Source organism: Phyllobates terribilis, unplaced genomic scaffold, assembly GCF_046119375.1.
Source record: "Phyllobates terribilis strain yellow unplaced genomic scaffold, ASM4611937v1 Scaffold_1__5_contigs__length_1240528914, whole genome shotgun sequence".
Taxonomy (NCBI): Eukaryota; Metazoa; Chordata; class Amphibia; order Anura; family Dendrobatidae; genus Phyllobates; species Phyllobates terribilis.
The window spans coordinates 1,078,838,782-1,078,860,163 of record NW_027362761.1 but is presented as its reverse complement, the minus strand read 5'-3'; the positions used below and the strand labels follow the sequence as shown (position 1 = coordinate 1,078,860,163).

The window sequence follows — 21,382 nt, the reverse complement described above, 5'->3', positions numbered from 1 at the left end:
GGATAGCCTCCACCTTCTTTACCTGTGGCTTTATTTCTCCCCTTCCGACAATGTTTGATGACGCTCCGGTGGGGTGTTGCCTCGGCTTCCCAGGTCTATTTCGCAATGTCCAAAAATCCGCAAAATGCCGTCCGTATAGCAACTTGAAGGGTGAGAACCTCGGCCATCCTTCTCCACAACCTTTTTAAGCATGAACTTTAGGGTCTTATTGAACCTCTCCACCAGGCTGTCCATCTGCGTATGGTACACTGATGTCCTGAGTTGCATAATCTTGAGAGCCTTATACAACTCCCTCATCACCTTCGACATGAACAGAGTTTCCTGGTCTGTCAGGATCTCCTTTGGCAGGCCCATCCGGGAGAAGATATGGACCAGTTCTTGCGCTATACTCGGGGCAGAGGAGTTTCTCAGTGGTACCGCTTCTGGGTACTGAGTTGCATAGTCCAGCACCACCAGGATGTATTGGTGTCCCCTGGCGGACTTAACTAAGAACCCTACAAGGTCCATAGCAATTCGGTCAAACGGGACCTCTATAATGGGTAACGGGACCAGGGGACTACGGAAGTGGGACACGGGAGCAGTTAACTGACACGTAGGACAGGACCAACAGTAGTTGACCCCCTCCCAGTGACACCCAGGCCAGTAAAATATTTGAAGGACCCGCTCCCGGGTTGTCAATGCCCAGATGCCCACCCAAGACATGAGAATGGGCTAGGTCTAGTACAACTCAGGAATCTCAGCCTCTTGGGTCACCATCTCATCCTCATCACTAGCAAGGACACACAGGGGAAATTCATTTGCCTCCAACTGCGCTGAGGATTCAACAAGGTGGAACTGTCTCTTATCTACGTCACATGGTACGCCTCCTTTCCACCATAAGTTCCAGAACAGGCTAAAGTCCCGCCCTATTATTACAGGGTGTAGCAGGCCCTCAACCACCCCAACCTCATGAGACTCAGCCCCACAGTCAGTTTTTATTATCACTTGGGCGACGGGGTAGTCCTTGGTGTCCCCGTGGATACAGAGGACGCCCACATACTTCCCTGGGATCAACTGGTGGGGGAGTGTGGCCTTTACCAGGGTCACCAAACTTCCTGATTCCAGAAGTCCCGACACTAACACTCCATTTATGGTCACGGGACATGACTGGGGCCCCCCACAGGGCTGATAGTCCACACTGCAGGCAGGGTAGGCATAGTATGAACAGCGTCTTCCCACACTGCAGTTCATCTGCTCGGAGGACATAGGACAACGGGAGGCTCCGTGTCCAGGACTGTGACACCTCCACCAAATCAAGTCATTCCCAGAGGCTTTTGGCAGACCCTCAGCAACCCCCTGGGACCTCTGACTCCCCCTCAGTGGTAGCTTTAATACCCCTCTTTTGGGTCTCTGGCTCCCTCTGAGTACCCCAGTGTGGGGATGCAGCACCTCCCGGCTTCCTTAGGGACCTCTCGACCACCTGGTATCTTTCTACGAGGCCGACCAGGTCATCCGCATTCCCAGGGTCTCCCTGGGCAACCCAGGCCTGCACTGGCCTAGGTAGGGAGTGAATAAACCTGTCCATCACGACCCATTCTACCATCTGGGCTGGGTTGGAGGACTCTGGCTGCAACCACTTCTGTACAAGATGGAGCAGATCGAACATTTGGGAGTGAGGGAGTTTATCACCGCAATATGCCCAGTGGTGGACCCTTTGGGCTCTCACTCCAGCACGTGCCAGTATCTCAGTTTTAAGTTTAATATACTCCTGGGCATCTTGCAAAGCCAGGTTGTAATAAGCCTTTTGGGGCTCACCAGTGAGATAGGGGGGCAGCACCTCTGACCACTGCACTGGCAGTAGCTTCTCCTGCTCTGCCACCCGCTCAAACACAGTCAAAAATGCCTCCACATCATCGCCAGGGGTCATTTTTTGCATTGCTCACCTTACCGCTTTCCGAATGCTCGAGTCATCACCTGGAGTTGGGGGAGGGGCTGTCGGCTTTCCACGAACTGCCTCTGCGAGCAATTCCATCTGCTGCTGCTGCTGTTGACAGAGCTGGTCCTGTTGGTGGATCCACTGCAATAGTAGCTTGCTTGTCTCCTGCTGGGCTAGCGCCAGATGCTTGCCCAGGTCCTCCATACTGTCTGTCTTTGTTTCCTGGCTTATAGCCGCCTTTACCCAGGACATGCGGTTTGTCCATTACACGTGCCTCCTGGAGATCTTGCCCGCACTTCTACCGCCACCTGTGGTAGATCGCTCACTTGGCTGCACACGGAGGTAGGCACAGGTACGCCGTCTCTTTAAATTTTTGGTTGGCATATTATAATATGGCATAAACCAACCTTTAGTCCGTGAAAATATACACAGGCCGCTGGGCAAAACAGGAAAACAAAGCAAAATGGTAACACAAAGAACACACTTCTCCAGACATTGAACTCTGAATGCCTCAGCTGGCCGAATATTTAAACTTCCCCAGACCACACCCTGAGGCGGAGAGATATGGTGAATGACCTCCCACCCTTCACAATAGTTATTCACAAAAAAACACTCCCTTTTACTATGGACTTAACCCCGCTCAACAAATAACATGCTGGAGGAAACTTAATGGTTTTAGTTCTTCTTTAAGTCTGTGCTTTCGTGTACTATTATGGTATTGTTTTTTTCTAATAGGTTTTGGCTATTTATGTATCTTTGTATTATTTTGATACATGCTATGGGATTTATGAAAATAATTTTTCATGGATATTTTCATGGATATGTATTTTGTGATATGTTAGATTTAATTGTGCATCATTAGTGATTATTGTTAGTGATTTCTACTTGCGATACTTTTGCTATGCTTCTCTTTTTGTACTGAACATATAATTGTTACTATTTATTATTCATTGTAGGTATGTTTAATTGTGACTTAATATTTGTTTGGTTGTAAAGTGATGATGCTATAGAGTACCCTGCAAATCAATATACCCACTTTTTTTTTTACCCTTGTTGGCTTATTCGGTGCTGCCCGGTCCAGTATGCATGCATGCCTTGTCCCCGCTGCATCGTCCGGCTTTCTGTATCTCCAGTGATCCTTTCCTTCGGGACGCGTGTGTATCAAGTGGTTCCGACATCACGGGTCATGTGACGGGGACGCTGGCTGGCGTCGGGGTTGCCTCGGCAAAGCATGCGTCATATCCGGCCCGTGGCAGCACTTAAAGTTCGCAGTTACAGCGTCAGTCTGATTCCCATTACTATTTAAACCTCGCACTGTGGTGTCAGCGCTGCCCCCTGACGAAGACTTACCAAAATGGCCGTTGGGATGTGAGCGCTTGGATCTGGCTGTGCAATCCTGCAGTTTTATTTCAGGTATAGTGAACAGGATCATTTATATAAAGATGCCTACTCTGTAGATGTGGTTTCTAATTTTAGTACCATGTGCTATATTTTATATTTGCCTGCAGGATATTATACTATGTCAGGATACCTACGATACTTGTAAAAATTATTATATGCACTTTTTTTTATATCTACCAGTGCTTGTTTCACAGCATCCCCCATACACATGCCCATCTCCTCCCTGTTTGAAGATCTGTTTGTATTTTTATATTTATATATTCAATAAACTTACTTTAATTTTTATTTTAATACTCTTGATGAACACCGTATCGTCCCAATTTTCTTGCTCTACAGCTGCTGGTGGAGCAGTGCTCCGTCCGCATCTGTTAACCAGTTAAATACCACTGTCAATCACCCACAACGGGATTTAACGCACACCAGCCAGAAGCGCGTCATTCATCTCGCCCATGGGCGACCGTCATGTGATTTCGGGGTGCCGATGGGCTGTTATGACAGCAGAAGACCCCTGTGCCTGTCAGTATGTTATTCATGTGAACACCGACTCGTGGCCGGTGTTCATAGATCGGGATTTCTGCTATACATAGCAGTGCTGAACCACTGGTATCTATAGCACAGGCGATCAGACTATCGCTGCTTTAAAGGGAACCTGTCACCAGAAATAACGCTATTAACCTGCAGATAGGCGGTTAATCTCCAGGTTAACAGCGTTATTATGCTGCCCGGCGCCTGCACGCAGCCAAATGCAGCAGGGAGAAAATTAACTTTATTCTCTCCGCCAGCATTCGGTATTCAGTCATGGAGGCAGCGTCGGTTCAGTCATCGCTCTAAGAATACAGAGTGGCTGCTGTAACCGTGCCCCTGGCCTTGACTGACACTCCCTATGCATTGGAGGGCGGGGGCGCGGTTACAGGGGCCGCTCTGTATACCCATTTTCCAGTGCACAATATGGTAAAATGAATTGTGTCGTTCAAAAGTACAACTTGTCCCGCAAACTGAAAATCACCGGGTGGGGAAGGGATTAAGTAAAGTAATGCTGAAAGTTCCTGTTCAATTCGACAGTCATTTCTTTGTTGTGAAACCTTTAGGCAAGGAATCTTCATAGTAAATACATAACAGAAACCACATAGTCATTATGCATTAGTGTGCTATGCTATTCTTGATGTCAAATAAACCCCCCAAAAAAACTAATGGACAGCATTATAAGCCGACTGGATCTGTTACGATTTCTTGAGCTCTGTTCGAAAACAGATTTGTCATGGGTATTTTTGTTCATGGAAACTATGGGACGAATATGAACAAAACAATCCTTTAAAAGTATTTTTAATCTTTTAATAAAGTTACATTAAATTGTCACTTTGTAATGCTAACTTTTTTTCCCCCATTTTGCTTGACATCTTCTCTTTAAATTCAGGTGATTTAAAATGCTAAAGGGGTTGTTGAGCTGGAAATAAAGAGGTTTTGAAAAAGGCTCACAAAATATTTATAAAGGCTTTGTTTTAGTAGTAACACAGACGGACCAGGCACAATATATGAGGAGACCAAGATTTTATTACAAAGAATCAAAGTTTACAGAAAACTGGGGCATTCCCGTCACCCACACACAGCGATATCGTCTTAGATGTATATGAACATTGTGTGATTCTGGCACAGAATGTCTACTGGTATCTTACAAATGTTTCATTTAGTTATAGACAGCTGCAGAATAGGTGAGAACGTCCAACATGCACAAGGTGCCAACATAACGGAGAAACATAGGATAAATAATAACGAACTATAATATACATCCAGATGTATGCAGTTTCTTACTATAGGAAACAATACATTCAACTAAAAGTGTTAAGAAGCTGAAACTGAAACCTACAGCATAATAAATCCTCGTTCCTGCAGCACAGAATTTTACCATAATTACATGTAAATTCCCTGCCAGGATGTTATTCCAGGTGCATTCCCTACAAAAGTGCAAACACAAGAGTCTATTAGTGTTGGACTTTCCTTCACATGGGGAAATGTTTCAGTTTTCCACCCTAGCCCTATGTCTAGCCCTCACCAAAGCAGAGCAGCTTGTTAGCGTTGTGCTTGCCACCCAGCAAACGTGCCCTACCACATGTGCCCTACAAAAAGTGCCCTGCCAGCTGCCCGTAGCTACAACCCTGCCACTAATGTTAAAGATTGTTAAAGTCTAACAGAACTAGATCTGCCATAATTCTGTAATAGAAAAAGTGACTACAAGGGACGCAGAAGATGTGGTCCTGGATCCTGGCTGGTCACTACTATAACCAATTTGTAAGTTGGCGGACTTCTTTACAGATTTTTTATTTTTGCACGGAAACCCAAGAGCAGAAAAGATGAGATACATATAAACAGATAAAGAAATAATGCCCTAAATGCTGACCAATGGGACTGGAGATGCCTATGCTTGTCTATAGAAATCTATGTACAAGGCCCAACCATGGGTTACATATACTGATATCAGTGATGTTCTAGTACTCACTGGTGCTCTAGAAATGGATGAGTACAGCCCCTACTCATACGACCCTATGATACGTCAATATAACATAAATGGGGGTATAATTCTCTCTTAAATCCCCTGTGATGGGCACATTGATGCAGCAGAATGGGTGGGGTGTACTGAGGTTTTGCACCTAGATTTCTTGTCACCTAGAATATCAGGAGGAATTATATACAATCCTTTGTAGTTAATGTGATAATTGGAGCAGCTATACAGTTATAGTATACAAAGCTACGAACAATTTCTGACAAGCATAATGTGGCTGTAAATTGTGCTGGTCTAATTGTCAGAAATAACCAAAAAATCACCAATATTACGCTTAGATGAAAATGGCCTACATCACTGTTTTCTATTCTAATGAGGGCATGCATACTTCATTCATATTAGTGTTAACTGACACAACTTTATGACAACCCTTCTTTCTTCATTCATAGTGTTACCGTACCACACTACTAAGGTGTCAGGAAGACTGGCAAACTCATATTTGTTCTGCTCCTTATTGGGAATGTAAAAGATTAGAAAAGAGGACTAAGGCATTTTCTTTTATTTTAGTTGGTGAGTTCAAAAACAAGTGTAGAAGGTGTGTGTGCATAGATAAAATATATATACAGTGGTAACCAAAAGTTTTGCTTTTTTTTTTTTTTTAAAGTGTGATTACTTCTGTCTGGTTGTTGTGATGCCATTTTCCTGGTGATTTTAGTAAACCGAAAGCAAATGGTTGTCAGCTATAAGGACAAAAATGTTTGACATTGTTTTATCCCTTTAGGTGTTCATTTTCAACATTTGCTGGGCCGAAAGTTTTGCATATTTTGTCATGGGTAATCGAATTTTGCCTAATTTTTTTTTTTAAAATGTGTGTTTGTTTTTTAGGTTAAAACATGGCAAAGACCAAGCCAAATTTATCAGCAGATTTCAGGTAGCTTATTATTCTGAACTCAGGCAAAAGCTAAAAAGAGGCAGCTATGGAATTCAACTGTTCTCAGAGTCAAGTGTCACGAATATTAAAGAAAGGAAAAGAAGGTTATGGAACAGCTGACAAACCTAGAAGTGGACGACCAAGGAAAACTTCCTCTAGAGTAGATCGCATTATTAAGAAAAAGTCAGTATTTAATGTCCATAAAAGTGCTGTACAGATTTCGCACAAAATGAACGAAGAATATGGGGTCAAAGTGAGTCGCCAAATTGTGGTGTGATGGCTAAGAGCAGTAGGGTTGAATGCACGAGTTCCTGTCAAGAAGCCTTTCATCTCTGCAAAGAACCAGAAGGTCCGACTTGAATTGGCAAAAAAACAGCCAATTGAGACAGATTGGTCTAAGGTATTGTGGTTGGATGAATCAAAGTTCAATCTGTTTGGTAGTGATGGCAGCACTATATATACTGCCCAATTGGAAAACGTAATGATGTAAGGTACCAAACACCTACAGTGAAACATGGTGGTGGCAATGTCATGGTTTGGGGCTGCTTTTCTGCATTTGCCATTGGCCCTTTGCATAGAATTGATAGAAAAATGAATGCTACCATGTAGAAGGATATACTGGAGAATGTAATGCTGCTACAGGGGATGGAAATTCCAGCAAGACAATGATCCTAAGCACACATCTAATTTACTCAAAAACTGGTTAGCAAAGAAAAAGGTTCTCCTGTTGTAATGGCAAAGCCAATCACCTGATTTACACCCTGTAGAACACCTTTGGGATGAATTAGAGCTATGAGTTGGGGCCCGTACCCATAGAAATAAAGATGAATTGTTTGCAGATTTACAAATGGAATGGAACAAGATCCCTCAAGATGTCTTCAATGCCCCGTCAGTGTGGTGCAGTAATTAAAGCAAGAGGTTATGCTACAAAATACTAAGTTATGGCATTGTAAACAATGAATTACTCTCTATGTTGTGATCAATAAATAGTATATGAAAAACTTTTGGCACTCAGTTTCTTTAATTAAATGACCATTCCTATAGTCAAAAGCATTTTGGTTAAAACTAAGGTCTTGCATGATGACAACTTCACGCACTTTCAATTCATCACCAGGGAAATGGCATCACAACAACCAGACAGAAGTAATCACACTTAAAAAAAAAAAAAAAAAAAAGCAAAACTTTTGGTCGCCTCTGTATATCTATCTATATACATACACACACATATGCGTATGTTTGTATCTGTATGCATTTGTTTAGTTAGATACTGATTGTATCTATTCAAATACTTTCTCTTCATTGCCCTCATCATCCTCGACTTGTGCCGTCATCTTGTGGATGTCACTTCTTTCAGCATCCTCTCTGCTTGTTTTATCTAATGCATGTATGGGGTCAGTGAACTGGAAGAGCAAGTCTGGGTTAATCATAGCGTTGGACCAGGAGTCTCTGGAGACGCAGCTGATCGTAAAAGCAGAAGAGGATAGAGGAGAGTAGAAGTCTGATGGTTGTGCTAGTGTGAGAGGTTTCCGTTATTACAGCAGCTATCGCTCTTTGCATCATTATCAATTTTCTAAAGCGCGGTCTTTCTGCCCAAAATAGTGTCATCTTGGAGAGATCAATCTGTTTAGGGAAAAGAAAGCACCCGTAAACAGCTTTAAAGTAACAGCAGAGTGCAGTGCACTGGAGCCGCAGTCATAGCTGCTGTAAGATAGGAGAACTCTGGTCCCCACCCAAGGAGGACCCTCAGCCTTCATTCTCCCAAACTGAACACGAGGTCTCTGCCTCAGGCAGCAAGATCAGGCTTGTTTTGAGGTGAAAGATCATGTTCAATGCTGGGGAGCAGCACAGAGCCATTAGGCATGCTGATAATGTGACAACCTTCTACAGAACGTCCGTCATTTGAACACCATAGGCATGCATAGACATTGAATGGCATGCAAATGATCATTATTACTTCATCTATTTTTTTGCATAAATTGTATGTACAAAATTATTTCTTTATTCCTTATTTAATAAAGTCAGGGCTTTATCTGGCATTGCAGTTCAGCTCCAGAATAATGCCATGGCAGGAACAGGGCACCTAGAACAGTTCTCCAGGAGGAGTATCCTAGCAAACAGTGCCTTATCTCTGCTTATCCAAACAGGAGGATCCCACCCAATAGCTCCTTATCTGTACTTATTCCAAGGGGAGGATCCCACCAAATAGCCCTTATCTCTACTTATCCAAGGAGAAGATCCCACTAAATAGCTCCTTACCTCTGCTTATCCCAATGAACGTGCCACCTAGCAGCTCCTTATCTCTACTTATCCAAAGAGGAGAAACCCACCAGACAGCTCCTTACCGCTGCTTATACAAGGAGGAGGATTCCTCCAAACAACTCCTTATCTCTTATTCCAGGTGGAAGATCCCAACAGCTACTCATCTCTGCTTATAACAGGGGAGGATCCTACCAGACAGCTGCTTATAACAGGGGGAGGATCCCACCAGACAGCTACTTACCGCTGCTTATACAAGGAGGAGGATTCCTCCAAACAACTCCTTATCTCTTATTCCAGGTGGAAGATCCCAACAGCTACTTATCTCTGCTTATAACAGGGGAGGATCCTACCAGACAGCTGCTTCTAACAGCTGGAGGATCCCACCAGACAGCTACTTATAACAGGGGGAGGATCCCACCAGACAGCTGCTTATAACAGGGGGAGGATCCCACCAGACAGCTGGTTATCTCTTCTTATACCAGGGGGAAGATCTCACCAGAAAGCTGCTTATATTAGGGAGAGGATGCCACCAGACAGCTGCTTATAACAGGGGGAGGATCCCACCAGACAGCTGCTTATAACAGGGGGAGGATCCCACCAGACAGCTGCTTATAACAGGGGGAGGATCCCACCAGACAGCTGCTTATAACAGGGGGAGGATCCCACCAGACAGCTACTTATAACAGGGGGAGGATCCCACCAGACAGCTGCTTATAACAGGGGGAGGATCCCACCAGACAGCTACTTATAACAGGGGGAGGATCCCACCAGAGAGCTCCTCATCTCTGCTTATTTTAGGAGGAGGATCCCACCAGACAGCTGGTTATCTCTTCTTATACCAGGGGGAAGATCCCACCAGAAAGCTGCTTATATTAGGGAGAGGATGCCACCAGACAGAGGCTTATATCAAGGGAAGAATCCCACCAGACAGCTGCTTATCTCTTCTTATACCAGGGGGAGGATCCCACCAGAAAGCTGCTTATATCCAGGGAAGGATCCCACCAGACAGCTGCTTATCTCTTCTTATACCAGGGGGAGGATCCCACCAGAAAGCTGCTTATATCCAGGGAAGGATCCCACCAGACAGCTGCTCATCTCTTCTTATACCAGGGGGAGGATCCCACCAGAAAGCTGCTTATATCCAGGGAAGGATCCCACCAGACAGCTGCTTATCTCTTCTTATACCAGGGGGAGGATCCCACCAGAAAGCTGCTTATATCCAGGGAAGGATCCCACCAGACAGCTGCTCATCTCTTCTTATACCAGGGGGAGGATCCCACCAGAAAGCTGCTTATATCCAGGGAAGGATCCCACCAGACAGCTGCTTATCTCTTCTTATACCAGGGGGAGGATCCCACCAGAAAGCTGCTTATATCCAGGGAAGGATCCCACCAGACAGCTGCTCATCTCTTCTTATACCAGGGGGAGGATCCCACCAGAAAGCTGCTTATATCCAGGGAAGGATCCCACCAGACAGCTGCTTATCTCTTCTTATACCAGGGGGAGGATCCCACCAGAAAGCTGCTTATATCCAGGGAAGGATCCCACCAGACAGCTGCTTATCTCTTCTTATACCAGGGGGAGGATCCCACCAGACAGCTGCTTATATCAAGGGAAGGATCCGACTAGACTGCTGCTCATCTCTGCTTACACCAGGGTGAGAATCCCACCAGACAGCTGCTTATACCAGGGGGAGGATCCCACCAAACAGCTCCTTATCTCCGCTTCCTGGATACTTGTGAGTTTATATAGAGGCAGTATGATATTAGGGTAAACTGCAGTCATCCTTGGATTTTTAGGTTTTGAGCAGCATTATTCTTTAATTGGATACTAAACATCAGGCAATATATTTTCTAAATATATACTACGATTTTGTTATTTCTACAGCATAACTAAGTTAATTTTATAGAAATGAAAATAAAAGCAAAAAACAAGCTAAATCCAAAGCAAATAAACTTATCTCTGCCAGAGCAAAGATGGTGGACACTGCAGGCCAAGCTCTGGCTGGTCCATGTGAACCAATGAGTGACATATACGGACTTGGACAACTAAGAGTATTTTAAGTAATGTAAACAGTTTTTAACATTTACATAACTATATATTTATATGGAAAAGCAAAGACACAAAACAGACTTAAAAGCTGTACAATATGTATTGCCTGCCAGGTGATTAGTAATATTTTAAGAAGGGAAATAAAAGGATGGATTGATTAGCAGACTAATGTATATATTAGTCTTACGCAGAATATTTCCTATAATTGTACAATTTCTCTACATTTTAATTTTACATTGTGCAAGTGTTCACATACAGCATAGTATTCCCATATATCGCACAGAATTAGAGATCTGGGCTTATCAAATATTGATTTGAGTAAGGTACAGTGTGAACACGGCCAGAGCGACAACACACACAGGCATTATTATATAATTCCTGTACTTCTGCCAAACAGATGGCTGGGTTTCCACTTCCTCTCTCTTTCTGTTCTTCCTCTTCTTTCCTTTCAGGCGATTCTCAAAAGCTTCTAGTTCAGCCTATAAACAGAACAAAATGCAATTAAAGGATTTGCTTCTTTATTGCTTAGGGTCTTGCCATTTTATTTTAATTTGTCCCCCAAGAGGTCACAAGAAAGATCTTTGGGAAACAAATTTTATTTTTCTTCTATTGTTCATTTTTTTCCACTGCAACTTGGGCATTCATAGGAGTCCAAGTCACAGAGAACAATAGTCACCTGGTGTGCCAAATATCACTGGAAGAGCTGATATGGGTCTGCCAAGACCTGGCAGCCATGGGTCTGAAAAGCTGCTAGGTCTTGTCAGAATCATAGCTGTTATCAGGTTACATAGGTTGAAAAAAAGACCTAGGTCCATCAAGTTCAACCTTTCTCCACCAATTATACATTTTGTCACTAAATTATCTATAACCCACAATGTAATGTTAAATGATCCCAAATAAAGTTTTCCAATAACTTGGAAGCATGTTCGCAGTTTCTCTAAAGTGTGCAAGATTCCCACCGATCTGCAGGACATGGTAAAACAAATTAAAAACAAGCAAATAATGGGTGCACTTTAAGTGAATATTTTCAGCATTAGAACTGAACATCTCTTTCCTGCTATGGACATTATTTTAGCTGTCTTGTGTTTGTTTTTTAATCCTCATCTTCCAAAAGCAGTATTTGTTTCCAACAATATTGCCATATGAGGGCTTCTTATTAACTTCATGAGCTGTAATTAGATGACACAATTTATTGTAATACTTAACATATTGAAAAATGGGGAAAAAAGCTTTGTCGGATAGAATGGCAGAAATAAAAGGAATATCATCAGGTTTCATTTTTACATCGTTCACGGAGCTGGCAAATGACATGTTAAATTTAATCTGTGGTTCAGTACGCTTACCACAGTGACAAAGAATATATTACATTTTTACAAAATGAATACATACATTATATATATATATATATATATATATATATATATATATATATATATATATATATATATATATATATATATATATATATATATATATTGTGGTCAACAGAGTAGTGTTAGAGATGTAGTTTTATTGGTACCATGCAACCTTTAGATTAGTTTGTATTCCATATAAGGGTGAAGAAAAAGTGACTAAAAAACAGCAATTCTGCTGAGGTAGAAAAAATGTTGTATTTTGAAGGTTTGGACATGTTTGGTTATGTTTTTTTTTTAATTTACTGAATAGGAAAAAAGGAGGGGTGATTTCAACTCTTTTTAGATTTTTAACATTTTTTTAGTTCTTTTAGGAGACTTCAATCTGAAATCCATCCAATATACTGCAATCCATCTGTATCCTATGAAGTGGGGAGCTGGGGTTCCCGGTCTAATCATTTACATCAGTGTTCTTTAACTCCAGCCTTTAAAGCCCACCAAGAGATCCTGTTTTCAGGATTTCCTTGATATTGCACAGGTGATGGAATTATAGTGCAGTCACTTATTAGGTACATAGGCATTATAGGCCAATGCCTAGGTTTCAATATTAGAAGTTAGGACCGTCCCGAATAGGGTCACCATGACGGTGTGGAATGGCACATTCTTTTGATCAAAGTTATGTTACTTAAATATCCTACATTATTTTTATGCACTATTGCTATTTATTTACTGCAGGGTATTTGCTTATTATGTTTTCATCTTGGGTTTTGTCTGTTTAGAGGCCAGTGTGAACAATACACCTACATGCTACATGCACACCAACTTATATTCCAGTTCATCTCTTTAGGTTTTTCGGCTTAATAAGAGTCAAGAAACAAAGCAGTAATCACGACCTTAAGGCTATGTTCTCACAATGGGTTTTTGGTGAGTTTCTGCACCATTTCTGCATCTATTAAGTAAAATAGGTTACTTTCCTGATTTTATTGTGTTTTTTATTTGCGTTTTTTTTGGCATGCGTTATCAAATTTTTTTAAGCTGCAGTTTTTGTCTCTTGTTGGTGTGTCATGGTTTAAATAATGCTGCTTTGTATTTGATCCTTCCTGGCTTTTGGCTTTGACCAAAACATTATTGATAGTCATTTGTGGATTACATGTGTTTTCAAGCGTTTCTGCTGCGGAAACGCACTAAAAACGCAGGTGTGGTGTGTTTTTTTACCTGTGAATTTTCTGCATCTAATACAAGTCTATGGGAAAAATCTGAAAATTAAAGTCAGCGAACCCGCAAGAGGAATTGACATGTTGCGGATTTTCAGCGGAAATACGAAGTGTCAAAAGCTCATCTTGGGCACCCAGCCTAAAGGAAGTCTGTCAGCAGAAAATGACTGATTAAGGTCGGTGCACCCCTGGCGTGGCCAAACAGCTCAGTGCACCTTCCCACCTACTTGTTTTCTATCCATCTGCACCCGCCTCTCGCTCCATTAATTGTCAAAACTGTAAATTAAAAAAGAAGGATGCGGAGATAGATGCAAAACAAGTAGGTGGGAAGGTGCACCAAACTTTTTAGCCACGCAAAGGTTGCACCTGATATCTTTGCTTGGTTTGAACAGTCATTTTGTGCTGTAACTGATTTAAAAACAGAGATTCAGCAATGTTTCTCCTGTAACTCAGTACTGTCTATGTTCACATTAAGTGCTGTAAAGACTTCTTTAAATTACGGCAGATTGCATAAGATCCTAATAGTAGATTGCATAAGATCCTAATAGTGATGTGCTACAATATAAACACTACAATAACAGCATGTGTCCGTCAGAAGCCATAAGAAAGCCCACGTGGGCACAAAGCACATAATACGGGTCACATGAAACCCCAAGGAGAGGTAATATGACAAATATTATTATTTCATTAATGTGAATTATAGGGATGGAGGATACACAAAGGCTAGTGATCCTTCAACATTAACGACCTGAAAACAAAGCAAACAACTATGGGGAAATGTGTTTTCTGTTAAACAACATTTGGTTTTGTTCAGTCTGGATGGAGGAACATGATTTTCTATCTGGAGAGGGAAGAGAAAGCATGGCTTCTAACAGATGTAACGGTCAGGACAGTACATCATCAGTTACAGGCTTCATACAATTGATGATTTAGCCCGTGGCCGTGTGCTCGCATTTGCTTTTGCATTCCTGATACAGGAGACACCTGTTTTAAATACAATCATGTTCCGCGGTTCGGAACACGATGAGAAAATGCAAAATCCTACGTAGCTCAGAATATTTTATTGTATCATGATTATACTGAAGAGACACGACTGATGAATAAATCATAGGTCTCTAGCCCTTCCTTGTAGCTGCTCTTCTGGCCGTAGGATAATCTGCATAATGAATGTTATAGCGTTCTTGCCCTTTAAACGAAGCCTGCAGAGAAGCATCGCTGTGCTGCCCTCACGCCCCACAAGGCGTTAAAAGGGTGTTCGAGTTTTCTTTAAAACTTAAGAGGGAGGACATGCTTGTAAAAGACAAAAAGAAGCTATTCGGACCACTGGTTTTGCCCCCAGCTCCAGTGGTCTCCGACACCCAAGCTGTCAGAAGCGATGACTTCTGACAACCAGTCACCTAACCCTGCAGCCAATCAGTGGCCTCAGCAATCAGATCACTAGGGTAGGGGGCAGATTCTGGCAGCTTCTTTTTTTTTTTCTTTTATAAACATGGAGCGCATCTGTTTAATTTTAAACTAGAGCAGAAAACCCCATTAAAATTCCTTTTGTGCACATACCAGTCTATTAATGTCCCGGACCTTCCACAATTCTCATGCTCTGTAACTGGCCAGACACTTTTTTTTTTTGAGAAGGCGATGCCTCTTCATCAGCAATCTGCCAGCACTAAAGGAGCTGAAACACCCTTTCCCTCACTTTCCAACAAGCATCACTACTGCCCAGCCCTGAATTGAAAGCTCTCCTCTCCACTGAGCAAAGTAGAGAAGCGTAAAACCTGTTTTGTTCTGGAGTACAATGCAAATTTAAACACAAAAATACTAAAAAAGGCGCAAACAAATTTAGTAGCACTTTAAAACAGTGTAAAAAGTTGCAGATTATACCTCAAATATAAATATTTAGCATAGTACTGCAGTCTCAAAAGTTGATATGTTGAAAAGGAGGCAAAAATAGAGATAAATACAGCGATTGCTACATAAAATTATACAGCTCAAGATGGCTCACTAGTGTTGTGCTACACAAGAGAGATGCTTCTTGTGGGATGTCTCATGACCTTTTCGAAGACAAAGCCCCCCCCCCAAAAAATACACAACCTGCAACAAGCTGACGAACCCTCTTTTAGGCCGGCTCAATGGAGCCATATGGATATGTATATAGAAAAGTTAGGGCTCTAATGGGGCAATAACCAGCTGAGCAGAAAGATGCGGTGATGGGACCACTTTATCCTGCCATACTATTATCCGGGATCATTGGATTTGTAGCAAACAGTTCCGCCAAGCAGGGAATATAAAAATCCAGATGGCCCCTGATTTGCAGCAGACTAGACATGAATGTCTAGTCTGTGATAGATAGCCAGGAGGGGTCGTAAGGTGGAAAAAGATATCCAACACTATAAGGCTGGGATTGCACACCTGGCATAGGACGAGTTCTCTTCCCCTAATTTTCTCAGCAATGCCCTCGTATATTACCAGGAAAAATCAGAACAGTTAAAGCTCAATGTCTAACTCTTGAGTAATGGTAGCAGATAAAAAGGATGCAGCTACTGACTTCATGTGGGGCAAAAATGAATGCAAGGCAACTTTTCTGGAGCAATAAGGACCACGTTTTTTTCCAGTCCTATTCTGATTTAAAGTGGATCTCAAGAACTGAGCACAGATTTCTTGTAATTAATGAAACCGATGTACTTACTGTAAAAATCAAAATGATTGAATACTTTTTTTTTTTTTTTTTTAAAGACTTCCCATTTTAACATGCACCAGCATTATTGGATCTAAGTGATCCACTTAATCTTCAGGTTTGTTCTTGCTTTTTCTGTTCCCCCCCAATTACATACGATGTGAAGCCTGTCTCACAATCCAGAATAAGTCGGCTACCGCCATAGTGATCATATGAGGCTCCTATAGACAGCAGTGATCGCACACATCTCAGGGTTCGGCTGCGGATGACCTTACCTGCTGTCTGCGCTTCTCTTCTTCATTTGCCGCCTTTTCTTCTTCTTCTTTCATCTGTCAGGATTAACAGAAGAGGAATAATTTGGGACATCTGTGGCTTTCTCAGTCCTTCAGCAAAAATGCTACGACTTTCTAGGAGTCAGGAATATCTGAGCACACAGAAACCTGGGGGGTATATTATTACGCGTAGGCTACGACTTCATGACCAAGTGATTTTTTGTTTTTGCGCCCCTTCTTTCAAGAGCAGTAACTTTTTTTTCTTTTTTTTATTTCTCTGTCAAAATAGCCACGTGAGGGCGTTTTTTTTGGAGGACTAGTTGTAGTTTTGAATAACATTTATTTTATCTTTAAATGCACTGAAAATGGAAATGCAATAACACTGCAAAAAAAAAACAAAACATGGATTCAGCCATTGTATTTTTAGGGGTTGTATTTACGATGTTCAATGTGCTCTAAAAATTACCTGGCAATATGATTCTCCATGTCAGTACGATGACAGTGATACCAAACCTGTTTTAGGTTTTATTTATTTATTTTACTTATTATTCATATTTTGAGACTCGTGACTTTTTAATTTTTCCATCAACGGAGTTTTATTAGGACGTTTTTTCCTTGGTAATCTGATTTTTTTTAATGATACTTTTTAGGGTACATAAAACGTAATCTATTTTTATTGGAAGCTTTTAGAGAGGTGCGACAATTCTTTTTTTTGATTTTTATCTTATTACAGTGGCGTGGCGATACCAAATATGCTTTTTTTTTAGTTTTTTGATTATTGATGTGATGTGGGAAAAGGGGCGTAATTAGAATTTTTATATATTTTAATATATATATTTTTTAACTTGATCTTGCGATCAGCTGATCACTTATTCTATGTACTGCAACACAGCAGTACTGCATAATATAGACAAAATAACGTTCTCTTACAAAATTCAGCCACAGAAGGACTTTTATCAGGCCCCCACCTTCCATGACAACCCATCTGCCTCCCTCAATCGGGGGTCTGATGGGATCCGATGCACCTGCAATCACACCATTTAAATGCAGCTATCAATGACTGACAGCAGAATGTATGTGCTTAAACAGCAGCGATTGGAACTAGCTCTGGTTGCTGCTGTAACAGCAAGATGCATGGCGTGTATGACAGTCGGCATCTCTGGTTATGGGGCTCACTCCATACATGGGACCTGATATATGACATACCAGTACGTCATTTGTCAGGAAGGGGTTAGCGGTCAAATTGTCACTGCTGTGTCTGGCCGTACACTTATGATGAATTCACACACCGCAGATTTTATTGTATTGAAATTGTACATTTCTGTGAGTCCTTTCTGCTGAATAGTTGCAGAACTCTCCGCAGCAAAATCTGTAGCGTGTGAATCCACTGTTATACATTGGGACAAATTACTGCTACCGCAGTCACACACCGGTACAGAGTGTCATTGCTGGAGCTGCGAAAACAGGACTGGGCAATGGACTAGGGCAGCAGTGGCACCAGAGTATCAGGGAATAGGTGAGTATTACTGGGGCTATGTGGTCTAAAATTACAAGTCTGTTGTTACTTGTGAATCCTCACATCGCGGGCACTACGAGCGGTGAGGACTCTCTGGTGTCGGGAGGGGTGGTCATGTGACTGTAAGTGTGTGATATCCTGGACACATTCAGACTAGACTGTTTCCGGCATTGCTCGATGCAAGTGTATTGGCTGCATCCATCTGGGTGCAAATCACTTTCTTATGGCCACATGACCGCCGCACCTGGGGCCAGCACTGAAGAATCCTCATAGCTCACAGAGCGCGCTGTGAGGGTTCACAAGTCTGCAGTCACAGAGTGACAGCAGAGCTGTAGTTTTAGACCGGACAACACCTTTAAAGGCCCCCATACTCATTAGATAGATAAATCGTTCATCTGACAGCTCTCTCCCCCAACTCCCCCATACACAAAAATACTTCGCTCCTGTGTTTTCTAGGAGACTCCTCTGGCAATGGCTTATCTCACAGAGACCAAAAGGATCGGCTGTTGGAAATCCAACAGGTCAGATAGTTCTTTTATCTGTCGAGGAAGAGTCACGAGTCCGCCGATATCGATGGGTTCGACCATGTTTAGTCTAATGTTTATTTTAAACCATTGTCAGCTGTTTGGAAAGGGCTGGAAACCCATCTTCAAACATTAGTATATATTAAAAGTAAACAGTATATTGTTTTCATTTATTTATTTTTTATTAAAGAGTAATGGGTTTCTAAATTTAATAACTTAAAGAGGTTGCCCTATTTAAAAAAAAAAAAAAAAAAAAAAAAACCTTTCTGCCCCACCCTGCGATAGTAATAAAAACAAACAGTGAGAGTATTAAAAAAACCTCTACGGTCTAAGGGGGTATAATATCAGAAACGCATTGATCGCCCGTTCGGTCATCTGGACTTTGTACCTGGTTTTTAGCTATGACATGCTATGTTTTTACCCTCACTACTGGATTTATATTCTTTCACTAAAAAAAGTAAAGGTTTTACCCTGTGGAGCTGGATCTTCTTCCTCTACAATCTACATGTACAGACCTGCTGAGCTCAGTGATTGGTTGCAGCCATGACATCATGTTGACAATGCTGCAGCCAAACAGATTGGGGCAGCTGTGGAGACCTGGTGCTGGACTCATTTTATCTTTATTACCATTTCAGCGCATGGAAGAAAATGTTCTAAAAGGGGAAAACCCCCTTAAGTCCATAAGTCTAAGAAAGTTCCTACCATATGCAGCTCATGTAACGAAAACCGCCGTAAAAGGAATTTACCTCGACAGCTTTTTTCCGTATTTGCAGGCACAGCGGATCACACTCTACAGAAACCTGACCCTCCCGCGCACTGTTACATTGTAGCTCCTAGGATGGAAACAAGCAAAACACAATGCTTTGATCAAGGGTTCGTAAGTGCCAGTTTAGGAAACAAGCGCCACATACCTAAATATTCACAGCTTTAATGTCTGCACATATTAAATTGCCATAAATTATAGTAAAGCTTATACTTAAAAAAGAGAGAACAAACCATAGCTCCTCTGAAAGAAAACACAGAATTCCTGTTAACTCTGTAGGGTATTTAGTAAATTTATGCATCTCTTTAGTGTTGGTGGAGGAGCCTCAGTAGGGGCGGCAGATCTTCATTGGTATGTAGATCGGACAGTCTACAAGATTTCTGATTGAACAAATCTGGCTTTTATTAGTTGATTCATTCAAAGTGTGGATATGAGTGCAATAAAATGCTCCGATCTTATGTCAGAGCAATAGTCTTTAAAACGAATGCCAGAAAAAAGCTGCTGCTTTCATCAGAACCATAGACCAATGAACCAGATGTGGCCGAGAATTCATCAAAGGAGGAAGGGGTCAGTAGAAGACCACCACCTCCCAGAGATGCAGGGCTTTAAATCACATGCAGAGAGGGGCCACAGTTTCATCATGAGCTCTACTTCAATGCCATATATACAGGACAAACCCACTATGCTCTTCTTGTTAAAGGGGTTGTCCACTTGGGAGGGAAATAAAAAAAAAAAAGGGGGGCTGGCTTAGCTATTAAAATGAACCAGTCAGCCAACCTCCTTCATATACAGCACTAGTCTTCTGCACCGAGCACACTGCCAGGACCAAGGACCAGCATTGAAACCAAAATATTAGTTGAGCTTTGGCAATAAAGTATAACATTAAGGTTAATATTAGTGTTGAGCGAGTATGTTCTGTCCGAGTATGCTGGGGCCGAGCTCCGAGTATTTACAGCTGCTCGGTGATATGGTTGAATCGCTCCCGTGTGCATGATTTGCAACTGTTTGACAACTTTATTACATGTGATGAATGTGTAAGAAATAGACATTCCTCACATGTAATAAAACTGTCAAACAGTCGCAAATCATGCACACGGGAGCGCTCAACACTAGTTAATATATGACATCAATGTGAATAAACAGTTCGTATTAATACATATTTAACAGCAATATTATACATTTTTTAACTCCTTTGTGCACCCCATGGTACATGTACATCAGCATCAGGGTGCATGTGTATACAGCTCGCTCCATGCAGGGCAGGTGCCAGCTGTGTTACATTGTCGGCACCTGCCTCCAACATCAGCAAATGCTTCTGTTTAACCATTTAGCCTGCATCTTGGTTCTCCTACGAGCCCAGGCTGTGGCTGAGATTCATAGGAGTTTTTCAATTTCATAATACATAAGATCAAACCACAGCAGGTTCAAGGGCTGTAAAAAAATAAATAAATAAAAAGCCCTCAAGGCTATGTTGACAGAAAAAATGGCTCCCTCTGCTGAAGAGGTTAAAACATTTTTTAATCCATCAAATGTATGGCTTTCTTTTAAACAACACATATCCAACTGTAAAAAAAATTACAATAAAACCTATAGAAAAAACTATGACTAATATGGAAAAGTATATTTCCGCCTCTGTACAGGAGTATAGTTTACTGTGTGGGCTCAGCCTGATTTGGACCTGCCAGCTATACAATGAGAACGGCCTGCATTTTCCTATGGACGTTTAATACTGTTCCCATCATTAGATCTTTTGTTTTGTACAGCGTGGCACAGTACCAAGCCACAAAGACACTTGGAGAATGCCTCAGATTACTTGTTCAGGATACAGAAGTGCTGGAAAACAGTTTAAAGATCGTGATGCTCATGGCTTTTTAGACTTGTTCGATTAGAGATTTAGTCTGATGACAGAAGGCAATAAATCACTGTAAGGAATCATCAAAAAGGGGAAAACCAGGACAAGGGCCGATATCAAGATTAGAGGCACACAGGAAATCCACGCGCTGACTTCAGAGCCG

At 41.9% G+C, this 21,382-nt stretch overlaps 1 protein-coding gene across 2 annotated transcripts in view; it reads right to left on the bottom strand.

The window, feature by feature from the left end:
* Window positions 1-4,847: 4,847 nt before the first annotated feature.
* Window positions 4,848-21,382, bottom strand: part of NFXL1 (nuclear transcription factor, X-box binding like 1) — a 133,609-nt gene continuing 117,074 nt past the window's right edge. For both annotated transcript variants that reach the window (XM_073645534.1, XM_073645533.1), the window contains exons 21-23: window positions 19,351-19,437; window positions 16,568-16,621; window positions 4,848-11,534 (exon numbers count right to left, since the gene is read on the bottom strand). In XM_073645534.1, coding sequence (XP_073501635.1) covers window positions 11,358-11,534; window positions 16,568-16,621; window positions 19,351-19,437 — 318 coding nt within the window. In that variant the 3' untranslated portion in view covers window positions 4,848-11,357. The remainder of the gene's footprint in view (window positions 11,535-16,567; window positions 16,622-19,350; window positions 19,438-21,382) is intronic.